The 21,771-nt window shown below is 43.1% G+C and overlaps 1 protein-coding gene across 2 annotated transcripts in view; it reads right to left on the bottom strand.

Moving 5' to 3' along the window:
- bbs9 (Bardet-Biedl syndrome 9) overlaps nt 1-21,771 on the bottom strand; it is a 155,454-nt gene that overhangs the window by 114,062 nt on the left and 19,621 nt on the right. For both annotated transcript variants that reach the window (XM_066652114.1, XM_066652116.1), the window contains 5 exons: nt 17,601-17,782; nt 15,386-15,462; nt 15,144-15,197; nt 14,938-15,040; nt 6,351-6,455 (listed from right to left, as the gene is read on the bottom strand). In XM_066652114.1, the coding sequence (XP_066508211.1) occupies nt 6,351-6,455; nt 14,938-15,040; nt 15,144-15,197; nt 15,386-15,462; nt 17,601-17,782 (521 nt within the window). The remainder of the gene's footprint in view (nt 1-6,350; nt 6,456-14,937; nt 15,041-15,143; nt 15,198-15,385; nt 15,463-17,600; nt 17,783-21,771) is intronic.

The following is a 21,771-nucleotide window of genomic DNA, read 5'->3' as shown; positions in this document are numbered from 1 at the left end:
AAACCCACGCAGACACAGAGAGAACACACCACACTCCTCACAGACAGTCACCCAGAGGAAACCCACGCAGACACAGGGAGAACACACCACAGGTTCCTGGAGCTGTGTGACTGCTGCACTACCTGCTGCGCCAACGTGCCGCCCTGAATCTATTTATGAAATTGCATAAATATATAAATAAATATCCACTTTGTAGTGGCTGTGTTTTACCAGTGATGTCAGATAAGTAGATGGATTTTCCAAAAAAAAAAAAAAAACTGAAGAAAAACATATCCATTTTAGTAAAATTAAAGTAACTTGATTTTCCAAAGCTCGAGTGTGTTTTGGTTTCCAAGAATGACCACAGTGACATGAAATTGGAGCAAAATCCAGTGTTTTGCTTCCCAATCTTGGCCCTTGAGCACCCTTGCCCTAGACAGTTTAGTATTTTCTATGCACTTACACGCCCTATTCAACCCAAAAGGCATATTAATTTGCTGTTTAGTAGAATCAGCTGAGTTAAGGGTGGGAAAAGACATGTGCAGAGCACTGTTGCATCAGAATCAAGCTGAGTAGCCTTTATATAAGTCAGATCTCATATACAACTGCATGTAAAATTTTAGAATAAGTAATTAAAATATGGGGCGGCACGGTGGCAAAGCAGGTAGTGTCGCAGTCACACAGCTCCAGGGACCTGGAGGTTGTGGGTTTGATTCCCGCTCCGGGTGACTGTCTGTGAGGAGTGTGGTGTGTTCTCCCTGTGTCTGCGTGGGTTTCCTCCGGGTGACTGTCTGTGAGGAGTGTGGTGTGTTCTCCCTGTGTCTGCGTGGGTTTCCTTCGGGTGACTGACTGTGAGGAGTGTGGTGTGTTCTCCCTGTGTCTGCGTGGGTTTCCTCCAGGTGACTGTCTGTGAGGAGTGTGGTGTGTTCTCCCTGTGTCTGCGTGGGTTTCCTCCAGGTGACTGTCTGTGAGGAGTGTGGTGTGTTCTCCCTGTGTCTGCATGGGTTTCCTCCAGGTGACTGTCTGTGAGGAGTGTGGTGTGTTCTCCCTGTGTCTGCATGGGTTTCCTCCGGGTGACTGTCTGTGAGGAGTGTGGTGTGTTCTCCCTGTGTCTGCGTGGGTTTCCTCCGGTTTCCTCCCACAGTCCAAAAACTCACGTTGGTAGGTGGATTGGTGACTCAGAAGTGTCCGTAGGTGTGAGTGAATGTGTGTGAGTGTATGTTGCCCTGTGAAGGACTGGCGCCCCCTCCAGGGTGTGTTCCTGCCTTACGCCCAATGATTCCAGGTAGGCTCTGGACCCACCGAGACCCTGAACTGGATAAGGGTTACAGATAATGAATGAATGAATGAATAATTAAAACATGTTAACATAAAAGCTCCGTTTATTGACTGAGGTTAAAGTTGCTGAAATACGTTCGCTCCAGGTGTGGACATATTTTCACTTAATAAACTTTCAAAACATCTAATTTGAGCCCAAATTTCGGCATTCATTGTTATCGCTGGATAAGAAGAAACATCATACAAATGTGACCAATTTGTGGGTTTTTCCTTTAAAGCTGTGAACAGAAAAGTCAGCAGGTGGAGAAGGAAAAGTACAGAGAAGTTTCTCACTGTAAACACCCCGCTTTCCTTCCAGCACGACTTCACTCCTCTTTAAAAAGTCTTTAAGTGCTTAAGTTTCCTCCACACTGGCCCATAATAGCTGCGGCACTCAACACATTCGGCCAGTGTCCCACCTTCTGAAACAACACCTGAGACGGAGCCGGGGCGGGTGGTGTCTTGGCCTAGTGGAGTGCCAGTGCCCCGCCAGGGCTTTAAAAATCCTCATCAGCTTCCAGGGCTGGATGTGGAATGTCGACGAGCCACATGAGTCTGGTTTGGAAGAGCCTCGCCGTGTATGCTGAAAAGTTGGGTAGAGCTTTGTCCGAATGCACAGCGCTGACCGGTCTACCATGACGGAAACTTTAACTCCCTCCGTAAGCCCCCGCCGACCCCATTTTTATTTCTGTGTTAAACTGCCATTACATGCAGTCCCAGGCATTTTAAGTAGTGCCCACATCAGTCGCTCAAACTGAGCTTTCTAAAACCTAACACTCCTCTCTACACCACTATCTATGACAGCGGGAGGGAGCAAATACAAATCTGCCTCTGGTGTCTAAGAAAACCATTATTAACCCATTATAATGATATGTTTAAAGTTTTGAACAACAGAAAATGGATGAAGTGTAAGGATAAGTAAAAGAAAACCTGCTTACAGCTTTTCATAGTAGTTACCAAATGTAATATCCGCCTGTCCATTTAATGTCAAAGAGTAGGCGGCCCTCCTCTATCTCTCTATTCAACCCTCACTCTTCACTAGCTGCTCAACAGAGTCACAACATCTGACAAAATTGTTCTAGTTTATATGATTCCAGTGTTGCAGGGGGTGGTCTAATTATGAAAATCTTTTTGTCAACTCATATTTGTCAAAAGCAGACTTAGATAAAGACACTACTGTACCCTGTATAAACACGGCTGTCTTTCATATTTTTGGACCATGGTGTAAACTCATTCTTACCCCAAGAGTTTGTCAATTAACCTCTTTTTGTACTTTGATTTTACAACTTTTCTGAACACTTATCATATTCTAATGTTTTTTTAAATCTCTCCATATGATCTCCAAAGCTCTCTACACTTTAAAAGGTGCTACAAAAGGTTCTTTGAGCGATGCCATTTAAAGACCACTTTTGGTTCCATAAAGAACCATTTTTGTTTAAGAAATGTGTGTCCATCACCCAGTGTTAATGTTCTTTACTAATTAAAATATATCAGCGTAAATGGTTCTTTAAGGAACCAAAAGTAGTTCTTCTATGGCATCGCTCAAAGTACCTTTTGTAGCACCGTTATTTTTTAAAGAGTATACTGCTATTTCAACAGCATCACTCTAAGAGCAGACTTTAGACAAACGGGTGTATGTCTAAACAGTGGAGCTCTTGCGTCAGACCTAGACATCTCCTCTGGCAGTAGGCTGAAGGGATAGAGTGGCTACCCTTCACTCGTTGTGTATTTCACACTTCGTTAAAGCTGATGAAACCCAGCATCTGGTGTTTGGATGTGTGCACCAGCTACCAAAGCCAAAGTGGAAGGTTAGTGCTGGATTTAGTCAAACACCAAGTGATGCTTGTAAACGTGTTGTTCATTTATCACTCCTCTCTCATTCACACACAGCTAAGACTTGGGGAATGCCATCCTAAAGGAAACGGTTACAAAACCAACTGCAGCTACTGTACAGTTGCACGTATTGTCAATCCTATGTGGCTACTGTCTGATCTTCTGTACTTAAGTGTTGCGTAGTTTATAGCATAGTGTATGAAATATCAAGGGTGGGGAATATGGTAGTTTTATTGACACATTATATAATCAATCTATAATTATATTTACATTTTTGACATTTAGATGGGGAACTGAAGCCTTATCTGCTGTATTTAGGTCAACAATGTTTCCACTTTATTACTAATCTAGTCTTCTGTAGGCTACAGAAGTACAAAGCCTCCCAGCACTGAGCTGTGAAGGAATGGAACTATATTCTCTCAAATAACAGGGCACCTTCCAACACTTCTGGCATGACAGAAGGATAGCGTTTGTGATCCAGGAATTAATCCCTTAACGTCAGCACCTGACCTCACCAATGCTTCTTTACCTGGACGCCATCAAATCCATACAGACATGTTCCATCATCTAGTCTAACTCCTTCACAGGCCAGAAGAAGCTGTTCCTTCAGCAAAGGTAGACACACTGCCTGTTCATATAATACACTACATGTCAGACCTCTAGCGGGTTTTAGAGGGTGTCATGTAGACTAGTGTTCTCATTACGACCAGCTTCTGAGGAGATGACAATAAAACTTGACATGACACCAGATCCTCCATTCCTCTCAGTCCTCTTGTACACACTGTAGTTCATTCAGCCCTAGAGCATCTGTCTCCACTCTAGGAGACAAGGTTTCTAAAAGACAGTCCACTTGGGTAAATCCCAGTTGAGTGGCTTTCAAAGTGGACTCGACAGGCGCAAATCCCTTCTTAGTCTTGGTCTTTTCTCATTTTTCCGCTCTGGGCATACAGCTCCTCTCAGTTATGTGGTGGGGGGGTACTGTCAGGGGGGCAACACTGGCGTGGTGACAGCAGGAGTGCTAATGTGACACGGGCAGCTGCTCCATGGACATCAGCGTGAGTGTGAGTGAATGTGAAGTATGTGCTATAAGCCTTCAAATGACTTGTGTGAGTGACTTTGAAGTGTGCATGCATGTGTTGGGGAAAGGGAGGATCCTATCCTGAGAAATGTATGTCAGGTGGTGTTACATGCTCTTACTAATATTTTCTGTGGGCAGTGAATATCAGTCTGTTTGATTTAGTGGTTTTGGTAGGTTTTACTGTTATAAACAGCTATAACTAAAACATGTAAGGATGAGCTATCATTACTTCTTCTGATACACAGCTGACTTATTTTTAAATATCTCAGAATGTTCATTACGGCACGGTGGCTTAGTGGTGAGCACGTTCACCTCCCAGCGCTGGGATCTTGGGTTCAAGTCCCATCTGGGTGGAGTTTCCATGTTCTCCCCGTGTCTGTGTGGGTTTCCTCCGGGGGCTCCGGTTTCCTCCCACAGTCCAAAAACATGGAGGGTAGGTGAATTGGCTTCTGTCTAATAACTGTCCTGGTGTGTGAGTGAATGAGTGTGTATGTGAATGTCTGTCTGTGTATGTGAATGAATGTCTGTATGTGTGAGTGAATGTGTGTGAGCCCAGATATGGATTGGCGCTCTGTCCTGGGTGAAACCCTAGTGCCCGATGCAGTCCTCCAGGTGGACGGTCGTTCCTGGTCGAGAGTACGCTGTGCGCGTTTGGCTGCCGCTTCTCACCAGTGTTTGTGTGGATTGAGTGTTCTGAGCAGTGTGGATTGTAAAGCGTCCTTGGGTATTTAGAAAGGCGCTATATAAGTGTAACGATAGATAGATAGATTACACTGTACAGAAGCTAAACTGGCTCAGACTGAAAGTGTTAATTGCGCAGGTTTTGGAAAGACACTGGGGCATTATGGAAAGTGTATCGCCTGTAGAGAATGTGCATGCCGTGTCCTTTAGTTTTCAGCAATCCAGGATAAAATTGACATTTTACCGCCGTGATTTTACTGTGGCACTGCAACATTTTACTGTAAACTGGGTCTAATGCAGTCCCTGTTTTTCACCATATACCTCTTTGACCTTATACTTATATAAGCAACAAGATAATCTTAAACTGTAGCGTGAGACAGAGCAGAAAAGCAAAAAAAAAAAAAGAGTGGAGAACACATGGCTAATCCGTCTCTCTGAGGTCTGTATGTACTGTGTGTACACCCTAGCCCTCCACTGGGACTGGGGTTTCCCCCTCTGTGTAACAAGCTTGTGCTAAAAGGTGTGACAATGTGCGTGTGTGAGAACCAGGTCCTGCCTGTGATCTAATATGTCAGTGCGAGTAGGTCTAGCCTGTGAGAGACAGAGAAAACCTTTCCACTCACTATTTTTAGCGCGACAATAAAACCGAGGGAGGGAGAAAAAATCCAGATTTAAAGCTCTTTAGGAAGCTTTCCACGAGAAGCGGCCAAAGCGTACAGCGTCCAAGGGAAACAACGGCACAAACGTGAGCCTTTTCACTTTTTCTCAGAGAACATTTCGAATCGAGTAAAATAATCATAAAAACCAGCATGACATTTTCATTGAAATTAAGAGGCTCTGAGAGGGAAGAGGATAATGTCTTCCAGAGCTTAAACACCGTCTGGATTCAGAGCCTGCTCTAAACTGGCCAAGACCTACATGTACAGAGTTTCCCAGAGCACTGATCTAGGGTCAGATTTGGAATTTGGTATGCAGAAGATCTTAATGATACTGAGGCCATATTTCAGAATTTTCATTAAAGAAACACTAGGTAGGGTTTGAGGGGGTTTGAGGGTTTTTTTTTTGTTACTACTGGGATCTTCCTACAGAGCATAAATGTTTTTTTCATCTTGAAATCAAGGGGGAAAGGGGAGAGAGGGGAGGTGGTTTCCTACTCTTCTCCAAAAGTAACAAAGAGCAGTTTCTGCAGTGCTGAGCCCAGAGTAGCAACAAACAGAGGCTGTATTCTCCTTATTGCAGCTCAAGGGAACTTCACAATGATTTTAAAGCCCTAATTTCAAGGTAAAACTACAGTATAGTGTTGCTTTAAATGCCAATATCACAGTCACAAGTTATCTGTATATTTAAATATTTTATTTATTTTTTGTCTAAAAAGCATAAAAGAAAGAAGTATAAAGGGAATAACACAGAGACAGCAACAACATGAGTTTGTGTGCCAATGCCTGAGTGTATGTGCATGTACCTGTGGGGGAGCTGTAGGACACTGCGATGTCTCCAGTGAGGTCAGCTGGTGAGTAGTGGCCATTCAGAAAAGCTGAGAACGTCACCACCACTTGAGATCCACTGCCTACAAACACAAACAAGCAATACGCACAAATTTAAAGAATGAGACCTAGTCAACAAAATTATATTTCCTATGCTAGTTCACATATGTAAATTGTTATTGTGCCTTCTGTGAATCGTGATGTACTTTACTCTTTTAAAATGGCATTTAATGATATAAGCTGTATGGCATTTTATCACATTAAGTAAATAGGGCCTATCCACACCCATTAACTCAGCCTAGCCTTTGGAACCACACCTACCATCCCATTTAATCAGGTATCTGTGAATGCTGCCATTTTGTGATAACTTTATTGTTTAGATATTCCTGATATATTTTAGCCATAAACAGTTGTTTGAAGGCTGAAGCTGGAGTAATTGCCTCATTCTATTTTCCATTCCACCTTAAAACTGTCCTGAGACTGCGGAATGTAACTGCTACAGTAGTTTAATTTGGAGCAGAAAATTAGAATTAGAAGCCAGTGAATAGGAAGCTAGCTTCAGAGCTACAAACTGCTTGGAAATGTAAAGACTACACAAAATTAAAACTGTAATATACTCTCATATAAACCACAGCTACACTTTGCTGGAAGAAGTTTACTGATGAAGAACAGGTCTAAAGTCCTGAGAAGGCTGGATTTTGGTAAAAGGCTGGATTAGTTATGATGTAATTGATGTGACACATTAAAGCCTGGATGCGAGTGGCTCAACCAGGTTGTGCTGGGAGGAGAAGGGTTATAGATGACTCTCTTTGGCGCAGGGAACCTTCCATCTGTCTGCGAGAAGTGGGGAGTGGAGCTATTGCATTTTTACTCACTAACGTCATGAAAAGAGTGAGAGTGGAGAAAGAGGGCAAAGGAACCAAACAAAAGTAGAAGAAGGAAGATATCGTCTTTTGCATTTCTTGAACATTTTTTTAACATGTCATTTTAATTTAATTTAATATATAGAGCACATTTTACAACTGGTGTAACTAAGCAACTTTCCAGGTCATAGCCCAAAGTTTGGAACTCAAATTCCACTGTATTTATTTGTTTGACACTTTCATAGAGTTGGTGTTTAGCCTTAAAGAGCAATGAGCTTTTAACCAAAAATATTTTATTAAGAATATTCAATGAGCAATACTGCCGGCAGCAAAAAATGATTGTAGAATGTTTATATATTTTACACATTGTAAGTCAGTTATGTAAATATTGTGACTGGCCTATTTGTCTTTTCATCAGTTTTGTATCGTGTGCACTGTTGTTTTTGAAAGATGTACACAAACGATTGGCTTGTATCAATATTGAGTAGTATTGGCCCTTGTGTATCTTGACACATAGCAACAGCTAAGTCACCTGGGCTGGTGCAGCTTCAGCTCCCAACACACGGCTCGTTAACCCAAGATTGGACACGCACTGGCCCTGCCCTACCCAGTGGACGTGGGAGGGTGGGAACGGGGAGTTTCGGGAAGTCAAGATGTGTCAAGCCAAGGCCGGTATAAAATGCCATTGTGAAATCAGATTTTCGAACAGTTTTCTAGGAGAAGTATCTTATATTTCAAGACCATGTTGCTGAATCATCGGATATATGCTTTTTGACTCTGACCACAACAGTTATTTATATATTTTTGTCATCATTAAAGATATACCCTTGAATGTGATTTTTAAAAACAAAACTGCATGTCAAGATTTAAAAGCAAAAACAAAAATATCAATGCAGACACTGAACCTGTTTCATCAGCGCTGGTGATGTCCAGAGGAGGATAAGTTCCACTTTGGGATTTGAGTCCTCTCAGTGGTTTTTTCCCCATGCTCTGAGGGGGTTTTTGTTGCCTTGGGGACACTAACTTGTGTTTATTGATAGTCAGAAACATGTTATTTTTTACTAATTCAAGGAATAATGTTTAAAAGACTGTTGGTCCCCCCCCCCAACGGTGTTGGGAAACTCTAATAGGCATCTTGCCTGTGACGTAGATGGTGGACAACAACTCTAGAAGCACTTTGGAAAGGACCATCTGCTCACTCCGTTATCTATAGCTCATTTCGCTGGCGCTTTTCCAACAATATGGGCATGTAAGGACACCAACGAAAGGTGTTCAAGAGCCTCTGTAACATGGAGGTATGTCGGAGTGTCGGATGAATTCCTGTTCGACTTCGATCACATTTACAAGAATAACGGTACCTCTAAATCTGAGTTTAGCTTATTGCTAGGCTATTGTCATGAATAATGTTGGTTATTTAGCTAGATACTGTCATAACAGTCAGTCATAACGGTGTTTTACCGCGGCGTTGTTCAGCTGTTGTCCACCAGTGACGTCACGGTTGCCTTCAGGAATTTCCGTAGCGAGCTCGGGTTTTTATGTCAATTTAATAAAATTGTCAGTTTTAAAGCAAATTAAGCAGCTATTTTAATTTTAATTCATACTTATATCTGTCAGTAACTACAATAATGTGGAATATTCATGGAGGTCCATTAAGTGGTGCTTAGCCTTTAAAGAGGTATAATTGTATTATAATGCTATTATATTATCATTATATCAGTGGTTTAAAATTGCAAACATTTTGTTTATCACAAATATTTCTGGGAAGACATATTGATCAGCATCAGTTTATTGTCGTGCTAGCACTGTGTGGCCAGGGGAATCCAGGCAATTAAATTGGGGAGAAAAAGAAAAAGGTGCCTGCTTCTCATGTCCATTAGTTTTTTTTGCTGACCATCATCTTCAACAGCCTCCTGCAATTGCAACTACATACTGGGAAGAACTTGTGTAACGTCAACGTAGCTTAAGCTACAAGAGCCACAACAGCAATCCTACATTCTGACAAGCTCTCTCCTTCTCGCTCCATCGCCCCCAGCTCCCTCCACAAGGGCAGGCATTTAACCTCTCCATTCCGACACTGTGGGCAAACAAGAAACCGGTCCCTCTAACAACTCACACTTCACTCCCACACCATTAGTGGCACTTAGAAAGTGTGACAAGAGGGAGAGAACAGGGGGAAAAAAACTCTTGGCCTGCCCTGAGGGGCTCGAGTAAACCAGAGGGCATCTCAGCTGACCTCGCTTGACCCTTGCTGACATTGCAGCCCACCCTTGGGACGCGTTTGAGAGAGGGGTCATGGCCGAGTTGATGCACACTTCACACAGCACACAAAGGAAGCACTTAAGGGAGGCATTCCGAGGCTGAGAGAAAGCTAGTGGACATCCCAGCTCAGGGGGTGTTTGACACCCTCCACGGTCAGGAGTTTGTGTGCGGTCGCACTCAGGAGTCAAGGGCTGACGGGGAATGGTGGCCTATGACCCTCAGGGCGTGTAAAAGCAGTGGCTACCTGCCTCCAAGCACTAATGGTGGGTTAAGGTTAGGTACTGTGACATTGTAGGAGTCACTACTCAGGAGAAAGGTCAGGACACATAACCCATAAACGCCTGCATTTATAACAAAATAAAGTCAGCTATTTCACTTTACAGATTGTTTTGTTTATATTTTACTGAAATGTTCATGGTTAGTCAGCTAACATTTTCAACAGAAATTGCACACATACACTTCACATCTTTCTCCTTACAGACCCCACATTTCCACATCAAGACATCAACAAAGATCTGACTGCCATTTGCAAATCAGTTGGAACATGAGACAAAGGAGTTTGTTTTCCAGAGCTTCTGATTTAACGGAAGTGAAATTTAATCGAGGCGGTCGTGTTGCCAGGATTGGCAGTACAGTAGAGCAGGTACACTTGCCTTAACATTTAAGATAAAGATCAAGAGCCATTAGAGGCAGCTTGTCGAGATAAGTGCCTGAAGGAAATACTCTGTGTGTGTTTGCCAATGGATGAATGGCATGTGTGTGTGAGTGTTAGTTTTTGTATATTTCCCAGACATATATCCTGACTTCACTAGTGGACTACAATCTTTTAGGAGTCAGACAGACACATACAGTACATACATACACACAGACGTGATGATATTTCTGTATTGTCCTGTCCACTTTTGGTCCGTTATCATTCATTCATTATCTGTAACCCTTATCCAGTTCAGGGTCGCAGTGGGTCCAGAGTCTACCTGGAATCATTGGGCGCAAGGCAGGAACACACCCTGGAGGGGGCGCCAGTCCTTCACAGGGCAACACAGACACACACATTTACTCACACACTTTTCACTCACACCTACGGACACTTTTGAGTCGCCAATCCACCTACCAACGTGTGTTTTTGGACTGTGGGAGGAAACCGGAGCACCCGGACGAAACCCACACAGACACAGGGAGAACACACCACACTCCTCACAGACAGTCACCCGGAGGAAACCCACACAGACACAGGGAGAACACACCACACTCCTCACAGACAGTCACCCGGAGGAAACCCATGCAGACACAGGGAGAACACACCACACTCCTCACAGACAGTCACCCAGAGGAAACCCATGCAGACAAAGGGAGAACACACCACACTCCTCACAGACAGTCACCCGGAGGAAACCCACGCTGACACAGGGAGAACACACCACACTCCTCACAGACTGTCACCCGGAGGAAACCCACGCAGACACAGGGAGAACACACCACACTCCTCACAGACAGTCACCCGGAGCGGGAATCAAACCCACAACCTCCAGGACCCTGGAGCTCTGTGACTGCAACACTAACCTTCTGCGCCACCGTGCCGCCCACTTATGGTCCATTCATCTTAAAACATTTTTATGATTAACTGGTATTCGTCTGTGATGTCAAAATACTATAAAATATATTAGATATAAGATCTTCTCCCGTCAGTACTGATAGGATACACACTTTCTGGTTGGAACATGTTGTTCTCACTGGATATTGCCAACAAAAACCAGAAACACTGTTTACCATGCGTTTACAAGATTTTGGGTTCAGGTTTATAACCAGATGATAAACACGTTTCCAGGTTGACAGCATATATTGCAAAATGTAGGACTAATGCCCTCAAATTAAATGAGATATAAAAACAAGTGCATGTGTGGAATGACAGCCTTGGGCTGGCTTTGTGAAACTGTATTTACCTCTGAATAAAACTGCAGCTGCAAACATGAGACGAGCCGAAAAAATGACTTCTAATTATAATGCATCTCTCTGCTTTAATACCACTTATAGTGTGCGAGTGTGTGTGTGGACTTTCAACAGCAGTAGCCGCAGCCAACTTCCAGTGGCTCTGGCGGTTGTGCCGCCCTGGTGGATGACATTTTGGGGTCAGGTGAAACCCTAGATGAAGGTGTTGGAGAGAAAGAACAGTGTGTAAAGCACAGGCCAAGTTTGGCATCTTCTTAACCTAATATAGCATTTATTTTGGATTTTGTTCAGCAACTTGCTTATCCCTGTTATTGCCAGAAGCTTTGTTTTGACCTGCACAGGATCAACTCTGAAAGGGGAAAAGCATGCAATGGGATGGTGAAGTCTCTGATTTTTATTGTTTTGTCTGAAATTTAACACAACGGGTTTGAAAAGAAGCAATGACAATGTGGTTAAAGAGCAGGATGTCAGGTTATTGAATACGCATCATATAACTTGGTTAACTACTGGGTAACACCACTGCTCCTCCACACTGCAAAATAGAGTTCGCTCCTCAGGTCAGACGAAACAACCTCGTATATCCCTCCAATTTTGGGGATTTACAAAAATGAGATGAGTTTAGCAACTCTCCGATGCCAAATGGCCTTTGACTCTCTTGGACAGAGCATTTTGACAGAGTAGCTGCCTGTGTTAAACGCCCCGGCTTTAATTCCGGAGTTCGTTCGCTGGAAGCAAAACACAATGCTCTTCCATTAGTAAGAAATCCATCACGGGTTCCCCGCTGCTCTTCCTGCAAGCGCTAGCCTGCACTCTGCTTTGTCTTCCACTGACAAGTGCAAGTGGTCTAAAGCTTTGTACTTCACTCACCCTCTCCTAGAAGTGTAAAGACCAGGGTAACAGCCCTCGCCAGAGGCTAATGAGTGCCAAACATTTGTCTCATCCATCTCAGAAGAATAATGTACCAGCGGTGGGCTACAACTTTTAATCGAAATTAAATTTTACAGCGTTGTAGATGGAGAAGGCAACTGCATTTGTATCTGCATTTCAATTCCACATAGTTCTTTTCAGGGTAGCACCACATCACCGAAAAGGAGCAGTGTCTGTTTGTGAAGCACAATAAATTGTTATTTGATATGACATAATCCATACATGAACTGGTCCACATTTTGATGATATGAACTGAAATGAAACGTTAATGTACACTCCCTGACGCCTGAGATAATGATAAATGCTCTTCTTTTTCAATACATAAAACTAAATACATTCAGGGATCTATTTAATTAAAAACAGTACTCAAAAACCAGGCTCACTTGTGTTTCTTGTCACCAGTTATAGAGAAATTCTACTTCATAACATCAAACCATCTCAATGACGGGAATTTATCAGGAAAAGATGTGGAATTCCCCTTTAAAAAGAGACTGGGATGGTGTGTGAGATATTTGACTGGGGCATCCATAGGACAGGATGGCACCATGTCTATTTTGTGGTGAGAAAATAAGCTTCAATTAATCACTCTTCTTTCCTTTAAAAACAGCCATACTCTTCTGACATCATCACTCTTAGTGATAATGCAAAAGAAACAGCAACCTTTAACCTGCGACTTTGATCAAAGGGGGCAGGCAGACTTCCTGTCGCTGTGTGTGTGTGTGTGTGTGTGTGTGTGCGCCCAGGCTCGTTCAGATCCCAAGTCCTGCCTAAGGTCATCATGTATGTTGTCTCTCTCTCTGTCTCTCTCTGTCTCTCTCTCACACACACACTGCACGTAACCTGCTAATCTGTCTCCTAGTGGCTAGGCTTTGATCTGTCAGATCTATTACAGTGCTGATAATAAGCATTCACGAGTGTCTTTCTCTGGCCACTCACACAAAACAAATGGAAGCGGAGATAAAGAGGGAGAGATGACATTTGGTAAGAGTGAGCAGCCTCTAGTGTATCAGCCCCCGTGGACCATCTCTGTCCACTTCTATAGGAACAAAACTAAGTGACACATCACAGCCCTGCCATGTGTACCTGTTTAAGTGGGATCATATAATCTCTCCCAGACAGTCACAAACACTGTCCATATTTATCTAGTATATATAAGGTCAGTTGTTAATGGTGAAACATTCTTTCAGGTATCTAAAAAGCTACATGCAATGCACTTTATTATTCCACTGTTTATAATCCTTTGTAACTTATGTTAGTATTGCTATACATTAAATTGGGATACGTTTGCATGGGTGTATCGTTTATATGTCCAGAGAAGAGGCAATGAAATGACCTAGTTGTGTATTTGGCTGGTGTTTTGTAGTACAAGACCTGTCATGAACTTAAATCATTCATTCATTCATTCATTGTCTGTAACCGCTAATCCACTTCAGGGTCGCAGTGGTCCAGAGCCTACCTGGAATCACTGGACGCAAGGCAGGATCACACCCTGGAGGGGGCGCCTGTCCTTCACAGGACGACACACTCACACCTATGGACACCTATTTGAGTCGCCAATCCACCTACTAACGTGTGATTTTTGGACCATGGGAGGAAACAGGAGGAAACCCACGCAGACACAGGGAGAACACAACAAACTCCTTACAGAGAGAACACACCACACTGCTCACAGACAGTCACCCGGAGGAAACCCATGCAGACACAGAGAGAACACAACACACTCCTCACAGACAGTCAACCGGAGGAAACCCACGCAGACACAGGGAGAACACACCACACTCCTCACAGACAGTCACCCGGAGGAAACCCACGCAGACACAGAGAGAACACACCACACTGCTCACAGACAGTCACCCGGAGGAAACCCATGCAGACACAGAGAGAACACAACACACTCCTCACAGACAGTCAACCGGAGGAAACCCATGCAGACACAGAGAGAACACACCACGCTCCTCACAGACAGTCACCCGGAGGAAACCCATGCAGATACAGGGAGAACACAACACACTCCTCACAGACAGGTCACCCGGAGGAAACTCACGCAGACACAGGGAGAACACACCACACTCCTCACAGACAGTCACCCGGAGCGGGACTCAATCCCACAATCTCCAGGTCCCTACTTGAATGGAGTGTTACCCACTGTTACCAACAAATTATCATCAATATTGTAAGAGAATACAGAGTGACACCGACATTAGAGCTGGATGATATGGCCAAAATTCATATTACAATATATTTCTTAATTTTAGTCAATAACATATAATAATAAAAAAGCCATAGAAAATCTGCCAAGAACTGAAAGCAACATCCCCATCAAACAACAACCTCTCAGCTTAACATTTTTTACTTTAAAATTGAGTGCAATGAACTGATGGCAGCACCCTGTAATGAACACCAGTCAGGGACAGATGCTGTAAATAATATGTATTGAAATATTGAAAATGTGTGTAAAAATCATATCATTGTTATTGAAACTTTTTGTATTGTGATATATAATGATATCAAATTATTGTCCAGCCCTAACAAACATACACAGAGATAGATTAGAGAAATATCCACATACCTATAGACTCCAACACAAACTGATCCTGAGAGACAGCCAGAGGGGGCTGCACACAAACACTCATTTTAGGGTTCTCAACAGCCAAGCGACTGCTGACTTTAATCTGAAAAAGGAAAATAAAGGAAATCCATCAATCAATTCTTAAAGGTCCCTTGATTTGACCGTTAAATTACAAACAATGTCGATTTAAAGGTGAATTTATGTACCTTGACTGTAACAGAAGGGACAGCCATTTCATTCATCTCTGGAATAAGGGCTTGCTGAGGAGAAAAAGAACAGCATTACTGCTAGTTGGAGGATTTGATTGAATTCAGCCACAAGAGCATTTAGTGAGGTCAGTACTGATGATTGCATTATTGGTTCTGGATCACTTCAACTCATCCCAAAGATAAAAGGGTGTGTGGATGTCTACAGTACTGGTAGAATGTAAGTTTAAAGGGACAGTTACCGAGACATCATCTAGGCTGGTAGAGATCATAGCCGTCACTGTCAGATCATCCTCTGATTCAGCTTTGGGAATGATATCTGGCAAGAGACAGAAAGGCAATGTGAATTTACAACCATTATATTGCATTTTTATTCCATAATCTTACGTTTCAAAATGAAACACAGAATCAGAGAGGGCCTCTGAAGCAGCAGTCATTTCTCACAATAATATATGAGGCATAAAAAATTAGATTATTTAACACTCCAGCAATGTGAAGGGGCCTCCAGATCACTGACCCTTTCACACACCTCGTCATACACTCCAGCTCAAACCCTAACAACATTTTGAATATTCAAAAATGGAAAATCATATTTGAGTTGTTTTATGTTAAAAAAAAAAGTAAGAAACATGTGGAATCTGTAGCATAATAAAATAATAATAATAATATAATACAGCTTTAAATTTAAAAGACAGACTTTTTAATTAATAAAACAAACCCTTTGAAACTGGTAATGCACGTGTTATTCCTTTAACAAAAACGGTAAAAAAGGGAATCTAAAAGTGATTCTTTAAATGGTACAGTCCCAAAGAACCCTTTTGGTAGCTTTATGAAAAAGGCAGCAATGTCTGGTCTGAAGTAAACTGATCTGGAAAAGAAAGGCAGTCAGAGAGAGAGAGAGAGAGAGAGAGAGAGAGAGAGAGAGAGAGAGAGAGAGAGAGAGAGAGAGAGAGAGAGACAGAGAGAGAGAGACAGAGACACAGAGAGAGTCAGAGAGAGAAAGAGAGTCAGAGAGAGAGCGAGAGAGAGACAGAGAGAGAAAGAGAATCAGAGAGAGAGAGAGAGAGAGAGACACAGAGAGTCAGAGAGAAAGAGAGTCAGAGAGAGAGAGAGAGCGTCAGAGAGAGAGAGAGACACACACAGAGAGAGAGAGAGAGAGAGAGAGAGAGAGAGAGAGAGAGAGAGAGAGAATGAGAAGCAGTGCTCAAGTGAGACAGTTCCAACACCCTGCGTCTTAACAGCCTTCTTCATTATCAGATCTATCACAGCCCCTCCAAACTGCACCAGGCACTACCATGAAAACATCCAGCCCGAAACCATCCAGATAACGGCGCAGATTTATGCTGAGAAGACTCGCCCTGGCTGCTTCCTCGCATAGCTGATGTCCGTTTCACAACCTGTGCTCATAAAACAGGAGAGTGAATTTCTTTCACCTTCCCCTCCCTCTGCGGGACACCGAGGGTCTGTTAAAAACCACAAAGCCTCCAGTCTCCCATTCCGCCGAGGGTTAAACCAGGTCAGCCCCAGGCCTTGAATCTGCCATCAACATTGTTATTAGAGAAAACATCGATGTTAAAGGCTTAGGGTCTGAGTCGCTAAGGTTTCTTGTGATCAGGGTTACTGCCAGCGTTGGTTCTTTTCTCAGAACACTGTCCAGCCAAATACGAACAGTGTACTACCTGTGTCTGTTACCGAATGTTGTCACAGGGTTTACACAAGCCTTGCCCTAATTCAATAACTCAGTGAATCCGTGCCAAAAGATTATAACACTGTACAGATCTGGGGCAGAGAAACCAATCAAGAATTCTTTATAGTGACAATGACAGGACCCAGGCCTAAAGCACAAATACAGGGTCTGTCTCATAAACCCAGAGCGCTCATTCATGAACAGCTTAAGAGCAGCAAGTAAAGCTTGCCTTCTGTTTTGTTTTGTTTTTTTACCTTATTATTAATATTATTTGTGCACCTGCCCATTTCTCTGTTGCAGTACAGAGTCCTTGCACTAGAGTCAGAAGTGATTCTGCTCACTGAGGAGAGTGGAGGGGAGTAAATAACAGTAGTGTGCAGTGTGTGTGGGGGGGTGACATTACTTCTGTCCAACTACAGCATCTCAGTAATCTCTTGTAATGCTGGACATGATGAACACTTAGAGAGCTACATGATGAACACTTAGAGAGCTGCATGTGTCTGCAGAAAGGCAGCTCGGCAGGAATAGAAACGCCCTCATAGACGACATATTTATTACCCAAACCCTTCAGAACCTGATATATATAATATTGTCAGTGAAAAAACAGTGATAACTCAGACTGTCCTGTCATATTCATAAGCTTTTCATGTAATCTGTGAAGAACCTTTAGAGGTAAAACCACTCTAAATGACCTTGTTTACAACTGATTTAACTGTACAGAACGTGGAGGAATATCCCACTATTGTCAATGTATCTGGCCAGTGTCGTACCTTGGTTCCTAGTGGCTTCGCGAATGACTTTGTGCAGAGCCTTCATTTCTGCGTCTACTTCGTCATAGTTGACCTCCCTTGCATCCACTTTAGGTGCCGTGAAGAAGGATGGGTCAGTGCCCATGTAGGAGCACTGCAGGTGACCCTCTGAGCTCAGGGTCACCACTAAGCCCTTCAGATCCCTAAAAACATACAGAGCACAGAGGGAGGACATACAGTGAAGTAAGTGCTTTTGTCTGTCTTTAACATTTTCATTCCTTTGTTTTTCTACACACTTATTGTAACTTGAAATACTAAAATTAAGTAGTGTTTTTATAACACATAATATGTATGTGTAATTATATAATTAATACATTACTTACACAGAAATAAACTATTTACATATTTATATATTTGGGACTTCTCCTCACAACCACACATTTGTGTTTAGAAGTTTGGATTAAATGTTTATTATAGAATTTGTCTGTGTGTTTCAGCCATGCATCTGAAATTATTTTAGAAAACAGAGGAGAGGTGTTTAAAATGTGTATAGGCCAAGCGGGACCTGGGAGGGTGAAGAAAAAATGAGGGGAAACAGATTCGAGAACGCAAGACCTGAAGGTGACCTACAGGGTGTGAGTTGCTCATTTACAGAGAAAGAGGTGTGGGGGTCTTTGAGGACAGGCCTCTGTGTATGCATGTGTGTGTGTGTGTGTGTGTTAAAATGGAAAAGTGTGTCGAAAGCTTTGAGAGGTGAGAAGACTGTGCTGGATTCACTGATCTCAAAGCTTTATTGATAGAGAGAGGCTGCCTGTATGAATGAAGTATACTTGTTCCTACAGGTCCCAGGTCAGTGGAAGTGTTAACTGGAAACAGATGCTGCTGGGTTTTCAGGCCAGTTAGACTGTAACTCTGGCACTGGGACATCCAGCACAGCGCCTGCACCTGTGAAGGGGGGTTTCTGGGGCGTTTCTTTTGTTGTAAAAACCCCCACGATAGAGGCCATTTGTCCCTACTTTTGCAAGCTCTGTTGATATTAGAGCTGGGCAAATACATGTTTACATTTAACACACATTTTACATTTTTACACACACACACACACACACACTCTCACACACACACTCTCACAAAGTGGCGGGCAGCCATGCCCAGGGAGCAGTTGGGTGTAAGGTGCCTTGCTCAAGCGAACTAAACCCATGGATGTTGAAGGAGGAGACAGTGCTGTTTACTGTTGGTTGTGGGGAACAAACTGACACTCTTCGTGTCCCAAGCTGGCTTGTCTTAACCTTTAGGCCACAGCTGACCCAAGTGTACCTATCTTGTTGTGTCTGTTTGTTCACAACGTCTTCCAGCAATTCTTGCCCTCGTCCAGTTTGCCAAGTACTGACCCCATCTCTACACACTCTGGCATTAGCTCGTGTTCAGTAAACCTGCACCTGTCTCTGAATGGATGTTTTGGAGAACCTCATGACACCTACAGCTGGGGTACAGAGGAAAATGTGGAAAACTGACATCTCCCCTAACTATTCCTTTAAGGCTGTTTTCACTAAGCAAAGACAGTTCCCTGGAGCATTTATAGGAATTTCACGGAACGCAGGTGTCACAATACACAAAGCGATCCCTTTCACATCAGCGATTCTGGGCTAAATCCACACCAGGAAATGGATTGAAAGCCATGTGTGAAAAGTGCTGGAAGAGCATACGGTACGTTGCAGCTTGTTCAACATGACAGCACCTTGTTTTTCCCAGCAGAAACCCCAGCCAAAGCAAACACAGTCACACCCACAGTAATGTCTATTGCCTTTCTCTCCAGTGGTTCATCCTCACCCGATCCCCAGTGCACGGCTCACTGCTTCAGGCTTTAGAAGAAGAATCGTCAAAGAGTGGGAGAATATGTGAACAATTGTGTGGATTAACAGAGGCCTTTCAAGTTTTGTCTGAATATGATGTAAATAGTGAACACAGATACTGAATACAAAATACACACAATACATTTAAATATAAAAATGAAATAATGTATTTAATAATTAAATTTAATGTAACTCTAGACTGCAGGATAGTGTTGCAGTCACACAGCTCCAGGGACCTGGAGGTTGTGGGTTTGATTCCCGCTCTGGGGTGACTGTCTGTAAGGAGTGTGGTGTGTTCTCCCTGTGTCTGCGTGGGTTTCCTCCGGGTGACTGTCTGTGAGGAGTGTGGTGTGTTCTCCCTGTGTCTGCGTGGGGTTTCCTCCGGGTGACTGTCTGTGAGGAGTGTGGTGTGTTCTCCCTGTGTCTGCTGTTCTGTGCGGTTGCTGTGGGTGGGTCAGTGAAGGGGACTCCTCGAGCTGGGTGGTAAAACTCTCCAGCTGTGCAGTTACAGTAGAGAACACACACAGACATACACAAGGGCTATGGGACACACTCCACACCCCACCGCTCACACAATCCTCGGACACATACTCTGCTGAAACAATTTACACCTCGTATAACCACCACCATTTAAGAACAGGTTCAAATAAATGTCCAGTCGTAACAAACAGCAGATACTGGTGTGTGCAAATGTTTGAGCACATCTGGTCAAATTATATTTTGTTGATTGTAAAGACGATATAGGGGTAAAGCCATCTATAGAAGGAACACGCATATATGCATGACATTTTAAAACACTGTCAAAAATATAATAATGAAAAATAAATAAATAATTCCACAGTGAAACTATAGTTGTATGATTGTTTTCAATGTTGTCTTCGCAAAAGAAAATCTACAGCTCCTTTAACAACTGCAGAAGCCATAATCTAACTATAGAACATTGTTCATACTCAGTGCCAAGTATTGTCTAGAATGTTTAATACATTAGGAAGATGTATATAAACACTATTTCATTCATTATCTGTAACCGCTTATCCAAGTCAGGGTGCGGTGGGTCCAGAGCCTACCTGGAATCATTGGGCGCAATGCGGGAATACACCCTGGAGGGGGCGCCAGTCCTTCACAGGGCAACACACACACACACACACATTCACTCACACACTCACACCTACGGACACTTAGGAGTCGCCAATCCACCTACCAACGTGTGTTTTTGGACTGTGGGAGGAAACCGGAGCACCCGGAGGAAACCCACGCAGACACAGAGAGAACACACCAACTCCTCACAGACAGTCACCCGGAGGAAACCCACGCGGACACAGGGAGAACACACCACACTCCTCACAGACAGTCACCTGGAGGAAACCCACGCAGACACAGAGAGAACACACCACACTCCTCACAGACAGTCACCCGGAGGAAACCCACGCGGACACAGGGAGAACACACCACACTCCTCATAGACAGTCACCCGGAGGAAACCCACGCAGACACAGAGAGAACACACCACACTCCTCACAGACAGTCACCCGGAACGGGAATCAAACCCACAACCTCCAGGTTCCTGGAGCTGTGTGACTGCGACACCTATCTGCTGCACCACCGTGCCGCCCCATAAACATAAATTATCACAATGTTACACTTTTCCTCCTTATCCAATGAGTTTACTAGTTTAGTTTAAATCATTTACTAAAGAAACAGAATTAAAAAATTATGAACCAAAATATTTATCCCCATATCCTTGTTAATGTCCAGCATTATATTAATTGATATTGGAGAGAGCATAAGAACCGGATGCATCATTAAAACGTAACACCATGTATGCAGTCGTATATCACAACCTCTGTAAACACATTATGACCTCAAAGTTGTAAATACACAACCTGAACCACATTAGTAGCTATAACTGCCTCGATTATAGCTGTCTATAATTACTGTGTGATTATGGCCTTTTCAGACGTGATATTTCGAGCTGTGGTCTTATCTGTTTTGATTGGCCGGCTGATACGGAACATCTTGGAGCAATTTCCTGCTGTGGCTTCAGCTATGAGAGAGAGCATATGGAAACAATAATGATTGTCGTTCATTAATAATTGACTTGTAACTAAGCCTTGTACAAGTGCAAGAAAAGCGTGAGTGCACGCCAATATGCTACTTAATAAAGGGCGTGTATATCGCTGCGCTCAGTGTTTTCGTTTTCTGACACACTTTGAAAACACTACGTGCCATTTACACTGCGTCAGAATTTCGAAGGTGAATGGATCAAGGAAAAGAGCTCAAAATTACTTTAAAAAGTAAATAAAAGTATGCGCAATACTGTAACAAATCTCTAATGAAGTCTG

This window comes from Hoplias malabaricus, chromosome X1 (genome assembly GCF_029633855.1).
Source record: "Hoplias malabaricus isolate fHopMal1 chromosome X1, fHopMal1.hap1, whole genome shotgun sequence".
Classification (NCBI taxonomy): domain Eukaryota; kingdom Metazoa; phylum Chordata; class Actinopteri; order Characiformes; family Erythrinidae; genus Hoplias; species Hoplias malabaricus.
The sequence above is the reverse complement of the archived record's forward strand: the minus strand, read 5'-3'. Positions and strand labels throughout refer to the sequence as shown.